Genomic DNA, 19,342 nt, shown 5'->3' on the forward strand with positions numbered 1-19,342 from the left:
GGGATATATATGTGAAAATTTCTACTTCTATCACCCTGTTATACTCATATATCCCTAATATTACCTGTAATGAATGAAAGTGTTATGACCTCATGAAGGTTTACCATTAAAAAAAAAAGACAAGCGGCAAATTAGATCATGACTGTTAGGATTATCTATTTGGTTTAAACAAACAAACAGTAAATTAAGTCTTGTTTACTATTAAGTACAGTTCTATATCTTTTAAGGTATCTATACCCTTTATTGTTAATCGTTTTACAGAATAAGATTCATGTTTCATATCAGTTCATAAATGATTTATTTGACCTTGATAATGATGAATAGTTAATGAAGTAAATTAACCATTTTATATAATTGATAATGATCAAAATGAAAGAAACACTATTGCTATTGAAGAGTTCTACAATAGGACGAACCAACCATCTATTGCTTTCAGATTTTCCATGGTAGTTAAGCTTTAATTAACTCAGGATTTCAACTATTAAAATTAGTATAATATCCGCAAAAAAACCCTATTCTGTTAATTCCATATGTTTAAATCAATGTGATAATGATGATTTGGATGATGATGATGATGATGACTTCCCTGTTAGCGGCTATATATGCGTGTGTCCATGTGAGAATATTTGGAGAGGGAGAGCGGACTCTCTCTTTCTCTCTCTCTCTCTCTCTCTCTCTCTCTCTACCTTCGGTCGTACCAGGGCATATCAAATATGTGAACTATTAGCTAATGTGAGAACATTTTTTTTTTAATTGTTGACTTTACAGCTTCACATCACTAAATAACTATAGATAATAAAAAGTAACGGAATAACCATTTCGTCCTAGTTTTGAACTCATCAGAAGTGCTAATCTATGACTATTTAAATTTAATTATGTCGGGGTGAGAAAAACATTATCAACTTCTATAAGCTATTATTTTATAACATCATGAATTGACTAAAATTAAACGTATAAACCAATCAACTCAAGCTAATGGTTTAAAGATTAACGCCTTACTTCTATATATGATGGTTATGGTTTTAACATGTTGTGGTATTATCAGTTTAGGGGTTGTGGAGATTGTTAAGTTTTTTTTTATTGAGATCATGAACTGATTGATGTTAGACCACCGTTCGAAACCTGGAAGCACTGAACGGCTGTTTCATCCTATTGTGGGACTACTCAGCAGCGTGCATACACGATCCCCTGTTGGGTAGAAACAGGTATCTGCCTCAGCACAATGGAAGATGTTCGCACAACTTCGTGAATTGATTGAGTTTAGACATTAACACCATTGTATACTGGCCGGCTCAGTGGTCCAGTAGGTTAAGCGTTCGCGTGCGAGACTGAACGCCCTGTGTTCGAATCCCGCCAGCGGGATGGTGGATGCGCACTGCCACTGAGGAGTCCCACAATAGGACGAAACGGCCGTTCATTGTTTTCAGGTTTTCAATGGTGATCTAACGTCAATCGGTTCATGATGTCAATCAAAATAATATAGCGGTATTGTTGATCTGCAATAATGGTATCTACCGTTTATCGAAGTGAATTCAATCAGTGATGGAAATTTATCATGGAATCGGATAATTCTCTTCTTATAACTAGAAATTAAATGTTGACTACGTTTGTTTTTATGAAAATATTAAAGCACTAACTTAACGCGTCTTGCCGACAGTACTGTTTTTTGTGTGCACTAATAAGGAGTACAATACTAGGATTAGGCAGCTGTCTAGTTTTCGAACTTATATATATACGCTGCCACCGTTAGCAGTTAGTGTATTTTTGAAAACAAAAAGGAAACCGAGTTGCTGTATCATTCTATTTTCGTAATACTTCCGCAGTATGCGTCCTTCATGACACCGTAAGGATTCGAACATAGTTTCTATAAATTTCAAAATAAATATCTATAAATTAATGACCTATATGTTCACGATACTGCTGGACAACCGCTCATGACATTGAAAATATTTGCCATACTATTGAAATAACTAAACTTCCCCCTATTCTCAAGTTATAGCTTATTATCAGAATTTCAGAACTTCATTTTAAACACAATCAGTTGCTTTTTCAACCTTCTTTTGTTAGAATACAATTTTCACTTAATGCCACAGATTTGATCATATACATTCTTAGCAAATGCATCAGTTTTAATAGTATATTATCAGTTTAGGGGTTGTGGAGATTATTAAGTTTTTGATTGAGATCATGAACCGATTGATGTTCGACCACCATTGAAAACCTGGAAGCTTTGGACAGCTGTTTCGTCTTATTGTGGGACTCCTCAGTGGCAGTGCGCATCCACGATCCCGCCCGAGGGATTCGAACACAGTATATGTACATCTTGTGAGGGAATGAAATTTAATCAAACTATCAACAACGGAATAATTCAAACCATTACCAATTAAATCATCGTTCCCTTTCAACTAATCAGTTCTATGTTTTCAATACAGATTCATGTATTACCTTGTCTTCAATGAATGAAGTTGTCTAATTCGTTGTGGTTGGTCCAATAAGATTATTTAAAATCTTATCATAGGCAATAGGAATGAAAAACTCTGAGCAAGTAAGTTTGTTAGTGTTTGAATGTTAAGAATTAAACTATGTTAAACTATCGATGAAGACACTGATGAAAGTCTCTTTCTTATTCAAGCCTAAATATGATCTATGCTTATTTACCTCAACGGTCATAGAATACTTAGCCAAGAGTCTTCAGAATGCTGCTACAATATGAGAATCAAAACATACATCGTTCAGTAATTTCAACACTGTTCATTCGCTACATTTTAATAAATTCTAAGAAATATCAGGTAATATCTTAAAACAAACTGCTCGAAAATATAAATTCATCCTTTGATCTGATCATTTTATGATCATAACATGTTGGAGACACCGAGACTATCCTTCGAAAAAAAGCCATGGAGCTGGGGCTCTGAAAACACTGAGAAACATTTAATCTAATCCGCATTAAATAGGAGTATCTCAGAAACATCTAAAAAGTGAAGAATCACTTGCCATATTTTTGACTGGATAGTTACGTAACCTGCCATCATATTTAACATGGTTCCAGAGAATTCCACAAGCTCAAGGCCACCTGAAATGTTTTAAATACTCTCTATTTTCTGTATATAAGGTTACCTTGGAGTAAAGCGTTTTTTTTATCTCACACTTTTCCTCTTTTGTCCAGGTTGTCGTGTAGATTTAGCATGAGATTATTAGAAGCGCCTGGTTGGAATCCATGAGACGATAGAAACCGATGGTTAGAGACCTTGAATGACATGGCTGAAAATCGTTTGTAATGGCACAAATGCATCCACTCTTTGTGTTCTCCCAACTTCTAATCTTCTAAATAATTCGTGTCTCCTATCTTTTTTTTCTCTTTCCAAATATATTTCAATAGATTATACTCCTTAAATAACATCCTCAAACACCCGTTTACTAAACTACTACCTCTACTATTTGTGATGGTTGAGAAGATTTGTAGCTCAGGTGGATGATTTTGATGGAGTTTTGTTCTTTGAGTTGGCCGACCAAACCATCCAGCTCAGAGAACAAAACTCCATCAAAAACTTCTAGCACTATATGATTTGAATGGACAATTGTATCTATTTGCCAATATGGTATAACAACTTGAACTAATATATGTACGTACGAAGTTCTACGTTTCAAGTGTTCAGTCAGAGGATTTACACGTAAAGTTAAATATATTTGAAGGGGTTTTGTGGATATTATAGTAATTTTATTAATTAGGATTATGAGTCAATTAAAACTAGACCACCATAGAAAAACTGAGAGCACTAGATTGCCGTTTCGTTCTATTTTGAGACTCCTCTGCAGTACGCATCCAAGAACCCAGGACCTATTATTCTCGCGCGCAAACACTTAAACACTAGATCACTGAATCGACATTCAACGGTGTTAATATCTTACTTCAGCCAATTCACAAAATCCATTACTGTCATCAGTGAGTTACTATCTCACAACAAACTCGGTTGAACTCCACTATTCATTGTTTCTCACTAGAACTTCAAGAAATACCTCTTGAAACCAGTCATTAATAAGCATATGTTGATTATTATCAGAAGAGTCTAGAAGTTAAGCGCTCTCTAACGAGATTGTTAGTTCCTGGATTTAAATCTTTTTGAGTCAGGATCATGAATATACACTACTGAGGAATCTTACAATAGTACGAAACAATCATCAAACAGTACTTCCAAGTTTTCTATAATAGTCTATGTTTAATTGATTCATAATCTTAACGATTAAAATTATATTTATATGAAAAGAATAAAAAAAAAGGGACGAAAAAGGCAGAAAAAAACAATTTTCCTCTTAAATATGTTTTTTTTTCTTTTTCTTTTCTTTATAAAATTAATTAAAAGTTTCCCCTTGACTAATTTTTATTGATTTTTTAAAACAATCAAATTGTTTCATGTAGGTGTTTTATGCATTTAAAAGAAAAATTTATATCATAAATCTAGTAACAAATCATTTTTATTTTTGTTTCTTGGGGGGGGATGACAAGAGAAAAGGGTGAGGGTTGAGAGTGGGGGTGGGAGTTGGAGTGAGAGGGGGGGCGGCGGCGGCTAAGAAGAAAGCGAATACATTTCAATGTTTCAATTAATATACACTTATATTATTGACCAGGGTTCTAAATAAATGGTGTTATTTTACAACTCTAATGTTAATTAAATCTGTTTATAGAAGAAAAAAATTTTTTTATCAGCATCAAGTGTGCAATTTATGTAATTTATTTTGTTGATTTGAACTGTTGAAAGAATGTTGACGATTCGCTTGTTTGTGAATAAGTTTTATAAGAATATGAGAAGAGTTTGCTCTCCCTTTCGACATGTAATCAGATGAAGACGCGTATACAGTCACTAACTAAGACGTCCTACTCACTGATTTCTCGCGGATGAAATGTTCTTTACGAAACTGAGAGGACAAAAAGCGAATTTCCGACGCTTTAATCGAGCTAGTGACGACAGAGAGTCTACCTGGGAGAATCAGAAAACCCTGATTTCAAACAAATGGTTCATATGGACTTCATAATCCTAAGGGAACAAATGAACCAATTGTTGATTCTCGGCTACCATGATACTGCATCTACTAACTTTGCTTCACTGCTTTGAGGATTAGACCTCTAAAAAAAAGGGTCGTGGAATGGCCATCTAAGGAAATCGATTGCTTCAGTTTAAGCTACCAGACAGTATCCCAGTCCTTACACAAATCGAATGATTCGATGCCCTTTTATACCAATATTTATGTAGTTAAATAAATAGTAAATAAATAACTGACATTGTATGATATCACTCATTAAAATCTTATACCTTTATTCATCACAGAAAGATTTGAAGAATTATAAGTCAGCTGGTTCCCTTCAGATTATATATTTGGTAACTAATGATAATATAGCATGATTCCTATCGATGAACAATGTAGTCACATCAATTTGACAACAGTCATGTCATAAATTATAGATGGAACTTCACGTAATAAATGTTCTTTTATACAAAATGAAACATGAATTAGTGTATAAGTTGGGACCTTAAGTGAAATCTTCCGTAAGAAATCCTACTTAATGAAATAATACACTTGGAAACAATGATTATTCACAGAGGCGTTTTGTGGATATTATAGTCATCTTAATAATTGAATTCATGAGTCAATTGAAGCTAGAACACTATGGAAAACGTGAAAGCACTAAATGGCGTAACTTTGTGGATTGGTTGAAGTTAGACATTAATACTGTTGAGTGCCGAATTAGTCAGTGGTCTAGAAGTTAAGCGTTCGTGTGCGAGACCGATAGGTTCTGGCTTCGAATCCCGCAAGGCGGGGTCATGAATGCACACTATTGAGAAGTCCCATACTAGGATGAAAAGTCCGTCCAGTGCTCACAGATTTTCCATCGTCGTCTAGCTTCAATTGACTCACGAATTCGACTATTATTCAGCAGATCGACTGTAAAGATACTTTCAATTTTACTATTTATCGTATGAACTGACAGTTAAATATAAAAGAAACCGTTCTATTGAAAGCATAAGATTCGCGATTCCATTAAATAATAATCTGACTTAATTATAATTACCCAATGTTATTTAATTCAAATTCACTTGGTGTTGTTTTACTAGTATCTTCTTATTGTTATTCAGGACTACAATTGATCAATCACATGTTGGCATATATGCATCCTGTGAGGATTGCCTCGATATTGCCTAAAGTCACAAGCTTTTTAAGCAAAGATAGATAGTGACTAGCAGTGGAATCCAGTTTGACGAGCGTTTCGTCCTACTTGTAACTCGTCAACTGGATGTACCTGCATCTCAGAGTTGATGTTCACTCCGGGACTCCAACCCAGTACCGTTCGCTTCAAGCGTCTTGGATTCCACTGCTAGCCACTGTCCATCTTTGCTTAGAAATATTGTTACATTAGGCAATATCGAGGAAATCTGTACACTATGCACATATCCCAACATGTGACTGATCAATTCAGTCGTAAATAAGAGTGAGAAGATACAAGTAAAACAACACCAAGTGAATTTATACTTCATCCCATTGCACAAACAAGTGGCTGTCAGGACTCAATAGCTAAGTGGAGAACGTGATGGCATTTGGAACGAACAGTACTGATTTGGAGTCCTGGAGTGAACATCAACTCTGGGATGCAGGTACATCCACTTGACGAGTCCCAAATAGAACGAAACGCTCGTCAAACTGGATTCCACTGCTAGTCACTATCCATCTTTGCTTGAAACGTTATTTCATTCAGTTACTTTTAATCCTAATAACCTTCCTGAGATTGCTGTATTAACTAATGCATGCAAATGAGCTTACACTTTGTTAAACATAAGGCTTAACCATCAGTTGATCAACTTGTTATTATTCTAGATTACTTATTCAGTAGTAAAATCAATTATTCTATCAGTCAAATGTATGGAATGTTATCTATCTGTTTCCAATATTAAACATGTGTGTGATATCAAACTTTTCCTGTTTATTTGGTGTGTATATGTTTAATAAATAGAAGAATGTAGTTTTTACTATGGAGTTCATTTCAAGAAATAAATTTCACTGGTGAGACTATAGTTTATGGACGACATTTGGGTGACGCTAAAGTGACCTTGAAGGTGTCCATCTAATAACTAGGACCAAATGAGGGTTATAAACCAGTGTGAGGAATTTAAATTATGATATACAATGGATGATTAAGGTTAGAAACTAAATCTAGGGTTTTCATCATGAATCGATATCTATTTAGCTAAATGGTTGAATGAATTTCGCGCCCAAATGTTAGACTTATTATCTTAAATCTGATTGATTCATTCATAGATTATAATCAACCAATACCAAAGTCAAAATTCTCAATACAAATGTCGAGACAATTCTACTGTATTGGGCGGAAACTTGGAGAACTATGAAACCCATTATCCACAAGATACAAGTGTTCATTAACAGTTGTCTACACAAAATACTTCGGATCCGTTGACCAGACACTATCAGCAACAAGAAATTAGGAAGAAACGCTGGAAGTGGGTAGGATACACGTTAAGGAGTGCACCGAACTGTATCACAAGACAAGCCCTCACATGAAACTCTCAAGATCAAAGGAGAAGAGGAAGACCAAAGAACACATTACACTGAGAAATGGAGATAGACATGAGAAAAATGAACAAGAATTGAATGGAACTAGAAATGAAAGCTTAGGACAGAGTGTGGGTTGGAGAATGTCGGTCGGCGGTCTATGCTTCATTGGGAGTAACAGACGTAAGTAACTAAGTAATGATCATTAACATCCAATAAAAGTTAAAATAGAAATAGAAATAATTTACCTTTTCAATGTTGTAGATAATGGATGAGCCATATGTTTAATTTGTTCCGGTGTTAAATATGTATCATTTAATAAATTGATCATATCAATTTTACCATATTTTTCAATTAAATAAGTATAAATATCACTTCCATTGAATAATGAAAATAATGCGGATAATCTAAGAGAATACGAACAAAAGAAAGAAAGAAAAACAAATCAATAAAGGTATCTTCATTATAATCAAAGGGCGGTGTTTTGGAGATTGTAGTAATTTCAATAGTTGAGATCATGAGTCAAATGAAGTTGGACCACGATGGAAAAACCAGCCGTTTGATCCTAGTATGAGACTCCTCAACAGTATGCATCCACGATCCCACTTCGTGAGGTTCGAACTCAGGACTGGATTAAAAAACAGTCGGTAAATTATTCATAATTGTGTTCTCTTTCAACCTCGGTTTATTTATTTGGTATGGAATAATGATAGAAGTAAACTGGTTAGAAGGAAAAAGGGGTCAGTCTTGAAAAAAAAACATTTAGTTTGTGGAATAATACATGCTTCTGTATGGTATTATAGAAGGAAAATCATTATGATAAAATTGTGAAACTTTATTAAGATAACTCCAAAAACGCTGTCATTAGTTCTACTTTACTTGGAATTCAACTCAAGGACAATCACTGCTTGACATCAGGATGGATTGCTTGCTCTTATTCAAATGGACTGATTGTGAAGCTTTCATTGACATCTGAAGTGAACGCTGATGATGCTGTTTTAGAACAATAATAGCTTACTTACTTACTCACACATGCTACCCTAATGGAGCTTATGAAGCCAACCAGCATTTTACAACCCAATCTTTTCTGGGCCTTCCTTTCTAGTTTTATCCAATTGTTGTTCATTCTTCTCATATCTGTCTCAGTTTTTCGGTGTAATGTGTTCTTTGGTCTTCGTCTTCATCTGTGAAGACTTATTCGTCCAGCTGCATCCTAGATGACCACTGTATCCCATACTCCCCCCCCAGATGTTGACATCTTCATGACCCAGGGGATCACCAGGAGAAAGAGTAAGGGTGAGATTAAGCAACCTTGCTTGACACCAATTTTTACTTCGAACAAGTCTGTGAGCTGTCCGCCATGCACAATTTCACTGTTGAATCCATCATAAGAATTCCATATGATGTTGACTATCTTCTCACGCATGGTATAGTGTCGTAGAATCCTCTATAGTATTGTCCTATCCACTCTATCGAATGTTTTCTTTTAGTCAATGAAGTTGATACTTCACGAATAAACTATCCAAATGAAAGAATGTAACAGTACTAGACTTTGATTTACTAGTGACCAAACATTGAAAACCTGGAAGTATTGTACGACCTTTTCGTCCTATTGTGCGAATCCTCAGCGGTGCGCATCCACAATCTCGCCTGTGGGATTCGAACTCATGTGCTAACTAGTGAATAGCTTCGCGAGAGAATTCTTGGAGTTACAGTGAGAAGCAGTGACTAGTGGAGCTAATCTGTGTCGGGTAGAGACAGGTATCTACCTCAGTACAATAGAAGATGGTTGCGCAATTTCGTGTATTGGTTGAAGTTAGACACTGACAGTGTTAGATGCCGGCTCAGTGATCTAGTGGTTAAGCGCCCACGCGCGAGACTGATAGGTTCCAGGTTCAAATCTCGCGGGAGCGGTATCGTAGATACACACTGCTGAGGAGTTCTACACTAAGGCAAAACGGCCATTCAGTACTTTCAGGTTTTCCATGTTGGTCTAGCTTCAATTGACTAGTGAATTCAACTATTAAAAAGGTTAGAATTAATCTTTATTCCTATCTGCTTATAGTTTAGTTTGATTATATTTTCATTCTATTATCTTTCAATGTTTATTAAACGAACGAGTTCATTAAATTCATTTATTTAAACATTAAAACAAAAGATTTACAAAATCTTTTAAATCTTTTCCTTTGTTTTATCCTGAACATATGGCAATTGGAATATGTATTCTTTGTTGTGTAACAACAAATACTACTCGTACTACGACTACTACTACTATCACTACTGCCACTATTACTACGATTACTACTACTACTGTGGTGCGCGCTACTTATATTGATATGAGTAGTATATGACGCGAGTCGGGAATGTAATGTCTTATAGTATGGTATTATAGTACGGTTTTTCTATTTTACCAAGTAACTCTGCAATTTTGTGCTAAATATAATTCGATTGTCCCCACCCGTGTTCTGTTCGCTACATTTCGTGTCGCTGCCGATCAGGAGAGCAGAAGGGTGCTGTTCTGCGGATGCCTTTGCGGGCCTGGAGCTGAGGTGCTAATTGGGGCAGTCTGGTGCAGAGAGGTATCGTCGAGCAGAGTTCTCTGGCGGTGCGGCGTTGGCTGTAGCGGGTGCCGTCGACGGAGAGGAGCGGCAGGACGTGCGGCTGCTTGGCGGATGTAGATGGATCAGCTAGGCCGGTGGAGTACGGGTGTTAAGCGTCGCAGGTGCCGAGTGGATTTCGGATGTTGTTGCCCCGGCAGGTCGACGGAGCTATGGAGGTCGGTGCGCCACAGACTCGACATTTTGATAGAGAGCTTAGCACAGACTTCAGAAACGAAGAATGTGGCACGGCGAGCATGAACCACCACAAGAACGACTGCTTTAAAGGGAGGACGAGTGTGGTGCGTGCTACTTATATTGATATAAGTAGTATATGACGCGAGTCAGGAATGTAATGTTTGGCAGCAGATGTGGAAGATCAAGAAAGTAAGAGCGGGAATAGAAAGCAATTAGTATGGAAATGCATGAACAACGAAGTTCCAGACAATTATTGAACATTTTGCAAATTAAGTATTATGGTATGGTTCTTTATTTTACCAGGTAACTCTGTAATTTTGTGGTAAATATAATTCGATTGTCCCCACCTGTTTTCTATTCACTACGCTACGACTACTACTACGACTACTAATACAACTACCACTAATACAACTGCTACTACTACTACTACGACTACCACTAGTACTACTCCTACTCCTACTACTACTACTACTACCACTACTACTACTACTACTACTCCTACTACTACTACTACTACGACTACCACTAGTACTCCTCCTCCTCCTCCTCCTCCTACTACTACTACTACTACCACTAGTACTACTACTACTCCTACTCCTACTACTACTACGACTACCACTAGTACTCCTCCTCTTCCTCCTCCTCCTCCTCCTACTACTACTACCACTAGTACTACTACTACTCCTACTCCTACTACTACTACTACTACTACGACTACCACTAGTACTCCTCCTCCTCCTCCTCCTCCTACTACTACTACTACTACTACTACGACTACCACTAGTACTCCTCCTCCTCCTCCTCCTCCTCCTCCTACTACTACTACTACTACTACTACTACTACTAGTACAACTGTCACTACTACTGATGTCTTCCATATTCATTTTTACCCATTTCACTTAAGATTTGTCTTAACTATTCTCAATAGTTATATGTATTTTGACTACAGTTTCATTCAATCGATTTTCAATGTTTTTCAGATGTTTGTTGTTCTATTTTCGTTTTTTTTTTATTCATCTAAATATGATTAATATTACTCCTTCCTGATTCAATATAACTAGTTAAGAATATACAAATATATTTTAGATTCATATTCATAATAAGAAGTTTTTGACAGTAATTTTTATGATATAAATTGTTGTCAGTTTAGTAACTAGTGAAAAATAGAAGGAAAAAAAATAATAAAGAAAAGGTATATACAACTTCACTTGGTATTGTTTTACTTGTATCTTCCCATTTACGTTTAAGACTGTAATTGACCAGTCTGTTTATTGGCATATGTGCATACAGTAGCTGAGTGGATAATGCGATGGCGTTTGAAGCGAATGGTACTGAGTTCGAGTCCCAGAATGAATATCAACCGTGGGATGTAGGGACATTGAGCTGACGAGTCCCAAATAGGACGAAACGCACGTCCTGGATTCCCCGTGTGGTTAAGCAAAGGTGTATTTAAAACTGTTAACAGGTTCATCTTAGACCATCTAGTTCAGATAGAACATACAACCAACATGAAGCAATCTTTTGCAATCATCTATCGTGTTAACAGCAGTCTACCTTATTCCACCAGACTGCGAATTCTACAGATGGCTGAAGCAATTGCTATTCGGACCAAAATGCCAGAGCTTTATATCTGAAAGAAATATGTTCAGTCATTCCTTTTATCCTGGCCAACTTTGGGGCCAACTAGTTAATAATCAATTTCATAATATGGTGACGTAATTTGATTAATGGTCATTTTATGTCCCAAAATCATCTTACTATTATTATTATCATTATACTTGATAACCTTTGTGAGGAGTTCATTCAGTATCCACCTCTAAATCTACTATATCTGACCTAATTCATATTATTCTACATATTACGTAATCTCTGATTTTTATTCCATTATTCTCTCACTTTCACCACATGTTGACCATATTTATTCTGATCATTTATCGCACAATTTCATTTCACTTTTAAACTGATTCAAGTTAACAACTTCATATTAGTCAGCCCCAACATTAACGATTTGATTTGATAACAAACAACAAGACTGATAGGTCCTGGGTTCAAATCTCACGGGGTTCAAGATCGTGGATGCGTACTGCTGAGGAGTCCCATACTAGGACGAAACGGCCGTCCAGTGCTTCCAGGTTTTCCATGTTGGTCTAGCTTCAATTAGGTCATGATTTCAATCTGTGAAAATTCTTAAGTCATATATTACAATTTCCAAATGATGTACTCTGCCTTAAATCTGGCCAATTTTATGGATTATCAATTCGATAATTGTAGATAAGCATTATAAGCAAAGTATAATGGTGGTTAGTAGCAGAATGTAGGACTCGCGTTTCAACCTATTTCAGACTGGTCAGCTGGATGTACCTACTTCCTAAAGTTGATGTTTACTCCGAAATCCAAACCTAATACCGTTCACTTCAAAAAGTTAAGTGGATAAAATGATGGTACATTCATATTCCTGTACTATTAACTATTATCTACTATCAAATGTATACAAAATCAATTGTAATACACAATAATAAACATAATATTGTAAAATAAAATTTGCTATATGAATAGTTTAGAGTTTAAGAGTTCTCTCATGAAACCAAAGGTTTTAGGTTCGAGTCCCCTTGTTACGGGATTGTGAATGTGCATTGTTATCAACAATATATATTTATAATTTTTATGAAACTGATTCTCCCTAATGTACTTGATGCAAACACTACACTATGTAAAGTTACTTAGATTAGGGATCAAATTACATTTTGATCGATAGAATTTGATGAGTACTTAAAAGAACTTGATATTAATAATATTGATCGCTAAGTAATGATCAATCCGTTGTAACTAATCCACGAGAAAAAAATAAGAGAGAAGAAAAGATGATACAATGACGAAATAGAAAGAAAAAAAGGAGAAAAACCATACAATCGTTGATTATTCAATGGATAAGAATTATTACTGAGCTATCGGGGCCCGCGACTGACCTCCTGTAGGACTGAAATGTAATCACAATTGATTGATCACTGGGTGGTGATCAATGTCATGTCTGTCAAGTCCTTATTATCAGTGCAGATCGAATGCTATTGATCATGTTGCAATGTGGCCACTAGTCTAGGTGAGTCTATATATAGTGCATCACCCAGTGATCAATCAATTGTGGATAAGAATCATATTTGGATTCAGTTGATAGATATGATTTAATCAATAATGGAAGAACTAAAACTGTATACAAATGTAATAATAATGTAGTCTTTGGTGTAGTTTTGTTCTCTGAGCTGGATGGTCAAACTTCTATCTGAAGTTTGTGCTGATGATGTCATTCAGAAGAACGATGAAAGCTCCACGACCAAACCATCCAGCTCAGAGAGCAAAACTCCACCAAAATCATCCACCTGAGCTACAAATCTTCACCTCCATCTCATAATGTAGTCTATATTGAAAATATAAGGAAAAGTAAATGATTGTTGAAATAATGAAGCATAAAATACATGAAAGAGATTTTTTTACATACAAATGATAATACAGTAGTTTAGAGGTTAAGCTATCACGTACAACATCGATAGATCCTGAGTTTGAATCTTGTGGAGTGAGATCGTGAATTTGAACTACTCAGGAGTCATATATTAGGATGAGACAGTTGTTCAATGATTTCAGGTTTTCCATGGTGATTTAGATTGAATGGACTTATGACTACTTAGTTTCAATCATATAACATCGTTAATATTATGTTATTCAATGTTCTAGAATATTCTTTCGTAAAGACAATGATGATTTATTGTATTATCAGTTATATTCAAGAAAATCTGAAACCAAGCATCAAATGATTCATCTTACTCCTTACTATTTGTATTCAATACCATAAATAACATTACGTAACTACGAACTAACTCCACTCGGAGTCCCTCTGGAGTTACTGCCAGTCCCAAGCCCATATAAAAGGAGGGTTGAGCATGAGGTTAGAGATCCTATCCCATAGAAAACTAAATCGCTAAAAAACACTAACCAGAAAAAAATAGTTCAAACCATTTAAACTCTACTCTAGGAAGAAGAGTTATGACTTTTCATGATGAAAGACGAATTCCTTTGAAAGTCACGAGGCTAACCCTTCTTCTGACAATCAGAGCAATTATTAATTTAGGTACATGAAATGTTAGTAAAATATGGAAGACCGGGAGAGTCGGCCAAGTAAGTAACTATTAATTGAAAAACTTTTTTACATATATCACATGTTTTTTTCTATTAGTTAAGATCATGAGTCAATTGAAGCTAAACCACCATGGAAAACCTTGAAGCACGGGATGGCCGTTTTCCCCTATTTTGGGAGTCTTCAGCAGTACGCATCCATGATCTCGTTTCTCAAGATTCGAACCCAGGACCTAAGAGTCTCACGCGCGAGCGCTTAACCTTTAGACTCTTTTGATATTAATAAACATACGCTCACTAATGACTGGCTTCAAGAGGTATTTCTTGAAGTTTTAGTGAGAAGCAGTGATCAGTGGAATTCAACCAGGTCTGTTGTGAGATAGTAACTCATTGAAGATAATGATGGACGGAGGTGAAATTTCGTGGATAGATTGAACTTGAACATTAACACCGTTGAATGTCAGCTCAATGGTCTATAGGTTAAACGTCCGCGTGTGAGACCGATAGGTTTTAAGTTCGAATATCATGAGTCGGGATCATGGATGCGCATTGGTGAGGTGTCCCACAATAAGCCATCAAACGGCCATCAAACAATGCTTCCAGGTTTTCCATAGTGATCTAGCTTCAATTGTCTCATGATCTTAACTATAAAAATTACTGTAAATATCTACAAAAACCCTTTTCTGACATATATCACATGTGTTTAAATGGAATTGAAAGAAGAAAACTAAACAGAACATTTAATTGTAATAAAATTTCAAATTACCTTATTGGATTAATATTGCATAATCTAATTATCACATTTGATTCCATTAATGTTGTATTATCACTATGTATTATATCATCCTGATACTGCTGGTGCTGTTGCTGATGCTGGTGCTGCTGCTGCTCATGATGATGATGATGATGATGATGATGATGATGATGATAATGATCTTCATTATTCATATTGTGTTTATTTAAATAGGAATTTTGTAAATAGTCAATGAATCCATTCATATGATGATCATCATCAATGAATAAATGATAAGCTTTTAACCATTCAAATGTACGATATAATAGTAAAGTTAAACATAAGATAAATGATATGAAATGAAATAACCTGAAATAGAAAATAGAAAATCAAGATATATATATATATATATATCTTGTATTCATATGACAAGTAAGCATAATTCTATTGTATAGAGTTGGACTTGGAATCCTGAATTGAAGCGGAAAAGAGGAAAACCAAAGAACACATTACGTCGGATAATAGAAGCAGATATGAAAAAGATGAATTACAACTGGAAGGAGCTGGAAAGTATTGCCCAGGACAGGGTTGAATAGAGAATGCTGGTGAACGACCTACGCTCTTTCACCAGGAGTAACAGGCGTAAGTAAGTAAGTAAGAGTTGAAACTTCAAGAACTACTAAAAATTGAGAGGATGAAAAGTGAATGTCTAGCACTTTAACTGGATTGGTGGATAAAGAGGATCTACACCTAGAGGAGTTGGAAAAGCTTCATTTCAAACCAATTGTGTAAATGCGTTTCAGGATCCTGAAGGAATAAATGGAGTATGAAACAATTATTAGTGAGATGATAGCAACCGATGGTTAGAGGTCTTAAATGACATGGCTGAAAATCGTTTGTAATGGAGCAGCTGGATCCACTCTTTGTGTTCTCACGAATTCTAATCTTCTGAATTTGTCATGTCCCCTCCTTTTTTTCCTCTTTCCAAATTTATTTCACTGTATTATACTCCTTGAATAACATCTTCAAACCCTAATGTTTTCGATTACTGCTTATACTCTTACTACCTCTACCACTACGGGATTTGAATGGAAAACTGCATCTCTGTACTAATGTGGTATGGCAACTCGAACTAGTGTACTCACGTACGTACGAAGTTCTACGTTGTTACTGACTGGCTGACTGACAATTATTGGTGACTGGCTTGTTATAATTTGTGGTTTGAATGCTTATTGTCTTGGCTCTTTTAATGCTACTTTTTGTATCTGGTTGTCGTTGATTGGTTTTATCGGAAACGCTTACCACTTATACTCGGAACGAGAGACCTCTGTAATTCCCACGACGCGAAAGTAAGAACAAAAAGACTGGTATAAGTGAAGATTTATTGACCCCAAAACACCATGAAGACAGCGAATCGAATCTAATCTAAAATACGCTGGTTTCTATATTGATTGTACACCCATTTTTACTAATAATTAGGATTAAATCACATACTCAGTTATAACAAATCACTTACTGAGCATAGTTCATGTCAATGGAATACAAGAATATCGTATATGATACAGAAGAAAATATCATAGTGGGAAAACAATCAAATGCTACACTGAATGATCCTCATGTTAACTCAAAACGGATGTTGAATGTTGAATCAAACTCATAATGAGTAAATCAACCTAAAATTAACTTTTCTTTCCATCATATCACGGCTACCATACGATTGCGTTTCCTCATTTTGTTCCACTGCCTTGTGGATCAGACCTTTAGGTCGAAGGCTTCGAGCGCGGTCCCCTAAGAGAACCACCCGTTTCAGCCTGAGAACCCAGGTAGTATCACAGTCCACACAAAAATCAAGTGACTTGTGTGGTGCATATGTATTCGGTTCCCCTTTTTAACAGCTTACTGTGGGAGAGAGAAAACAAGCTACCGATTGAAGAGGATTTTAGGAAATCGGTATTAGAGATGGATAAGACGTATATTGTGGATATCATCAAACTGCATCACTAGGCAAGCGCCTACTTGGAATCCTGAAGGGAAACGGAAAAGAGGAAAACCAAAGAACGCATTGCGTCGTGAATTAGAAGCAAACATGAAAAGAATGAATAACAACTGGAAAGAACTGGAAAGGACTGGTCCATGACTGAGTTAGATGGCGAGTGCTGATGAGTAGCCTGCACGTAAGTAAGATCAAGTTACTTTTCAAAGAAACACAGTATACCAGAATCCCATTGAAAACTGGATAGCACTGGACAGCTATCCTGTCATAGTACGATACTCCTAAACAGTGTCTCCTCAAAACTCCGACAATGACCAAACGTAGAAGAATTCCTAATGAAAACCAACTATTGGTTGAAATTGGATTAGTTAAATATGTTTGGTAACAAATTGTTTATTCTGGTTGGTGTTTTTATTTCTATGTGATGAGGTTTACAACTCCATACCGAACTCTCCTCTTTTGCCCGGGTTTGGGATTGGCAGTAGCCCTTAAACATCAACAGGCGAAGTTAGATGGAGAATGATGGTGAGCGGCCTATGCTCCTCTATCAGGAGTAACAGACATAAGTAAGTTTGATAACAAAACAGTAGTAGCCGAAATTTTTAACATATTTGAATGTCTACATTTGACGCTAGAATTTATGATATCATACACGTAAGATAAATGTCTAAGCATTGACTATAGAATTCCGATTAAATAGTTTGCTGAAAACTTATCAAAACTCTTCCCATTGATATCTTCATTCATGTAACCACTAAGTGTACATTCATTTGGTATTGTTCATTTGAATCTTCCCATTGATGTTTAGGACTGCAATGGACCAATCTCTTATTGCCATATGTGCATGGTATAAGGATTACTATGATATTACCTTAAGTCATAAGTATTCTAAGCAAAGATGGATGGTGGCTAGTAGTGGAATGCAAGACGCACATTTCGTCCTATTTGGAACTCATCATCTAGATGTTGAATGTATCATTCATCTATAAAGTACTTTCTTCAAAAACTATGTCTATATTATCGAAAAACAATGAAATTGTCGAAACAGACTCAACAAAACTGTAGACAATGGTAAGGCTATAAATTTGTTCAAATGGGATGACAATCAATTAAACTATGATAGGACTAGTATTGACAATTACTAGTCATATTAATTGTTAACAAAGCAACTATATGACATATATATATGGAAATATTCTAATATCAATCACACTTCTATTTGAAGTTTGTTCTGACAGTGTTGCTTAGAAACCAACGAATGTTTTATGATTACGTAATCCGTCTTCGACAATACAATTTCAACAAAAATTATTCTTGTTTGTTTTTTTGATTGAGATCATAAACCGATTGATGTTAGATCACTAAGTGAATACCTAGAAGCATTGGACAGTCATTTCACCCTATTTTGGAACTCTACAACAGTACGCATGCACGATCCTGCTCGCAGAATCCAATGGTGATCTAACATCAATCGGTTCATGATCTCAATAAAAAATTTTTAAAAAAAAAACAACTTAATTATCTCCCCTACCCTCAATATATGATCGAATATCTTAGTTACTAAAACAAAATATGAATGCATTTCACACAAAAAAAAACAATACTCAACTTACCATTTCTTTGTTTTACCATAGCAACAAAAAGTTTTTTTCATTTTTCTCTTCTTTTAAATGAATCTAGATCGACACTATATAGAGAAGTATACTTTTCGGTACTAATTTAAGTCAACTCAATTACATCATTCATCTATTAGGATAAGATTTCATACATGTAAATTATTATATTGAACATGATTTAATGTTAAGGCTTAATGTTGACGATTGAATTGTTGCTAAGTGGTTTGAAATCTCTCTAGAATTTTAGACAATAGTATCTAACTATATATACTACTGTCTACATATGTATACAGAGATACATAAATAGTTATGATAAATAAATAAACCAATCAGAATAGTGTAATATAATCCCAATAAATAGAACAAAGTTACTTGTTGCTTTGATGACTTTCAGTCTGTCTTTTTTTCTTTCATATTGTCTCATTCCTTCTTGTTGAGTCGTCGTCTCCTTTTGTTTTGCTTTGTTTTGTTTTGGAGTTCATCATCGTCGAAGATAACCATCGACATCATCATCATTGTC

At 35.5% G+C, this 19,342-nt stretch overlaps 1 protein-coding gene across 1 annotated transcript in view; it reads right to left on the bottom strand.

The window, feature by feature from the left end:
• The window catches only part of MS3_00010997 (uncharacterized protein), a gene marked incomplete at both ends in the record, with an annotated part of 53,705 nt that extends 34,845 nt beyond the window's left edge, over nt 1-18,860 (bottom strand). The window contains 3 exons of the mRNA XM_051219404.1: nt 7,809-7,967; nt 15,247-15,582; nt 18,820-18,860. Coding sequence (XP_051067143.1) covers nt 7,809-7,967; nt 15,247-15,582; nt 18,820-18,860 — 536 coding nt within the window. The remainder of the gene's footprint in view (nt 1-7,808; nt 7,968-15,246; nt 15,583-18,819) is intronic.
• Nucleotides 18,861-19,342: the final 482 nt, after the last annotated feature.

The sequence above is a fragment of the Schistosoma haematobium genome, chromosome 4 (assembly GCF_000699445.3).
Source record: "Schistosoma haematobium chromosome 4, whole genome shotgun sequence".
In the NCBI taxonomy this organism is placed as follows: Eukaryota; Metazoa; Platyhelminthes; class Trematoda; order Strigeidida; family Schistosomatidae; genus Schistosoma; species Schistosoma haematobium.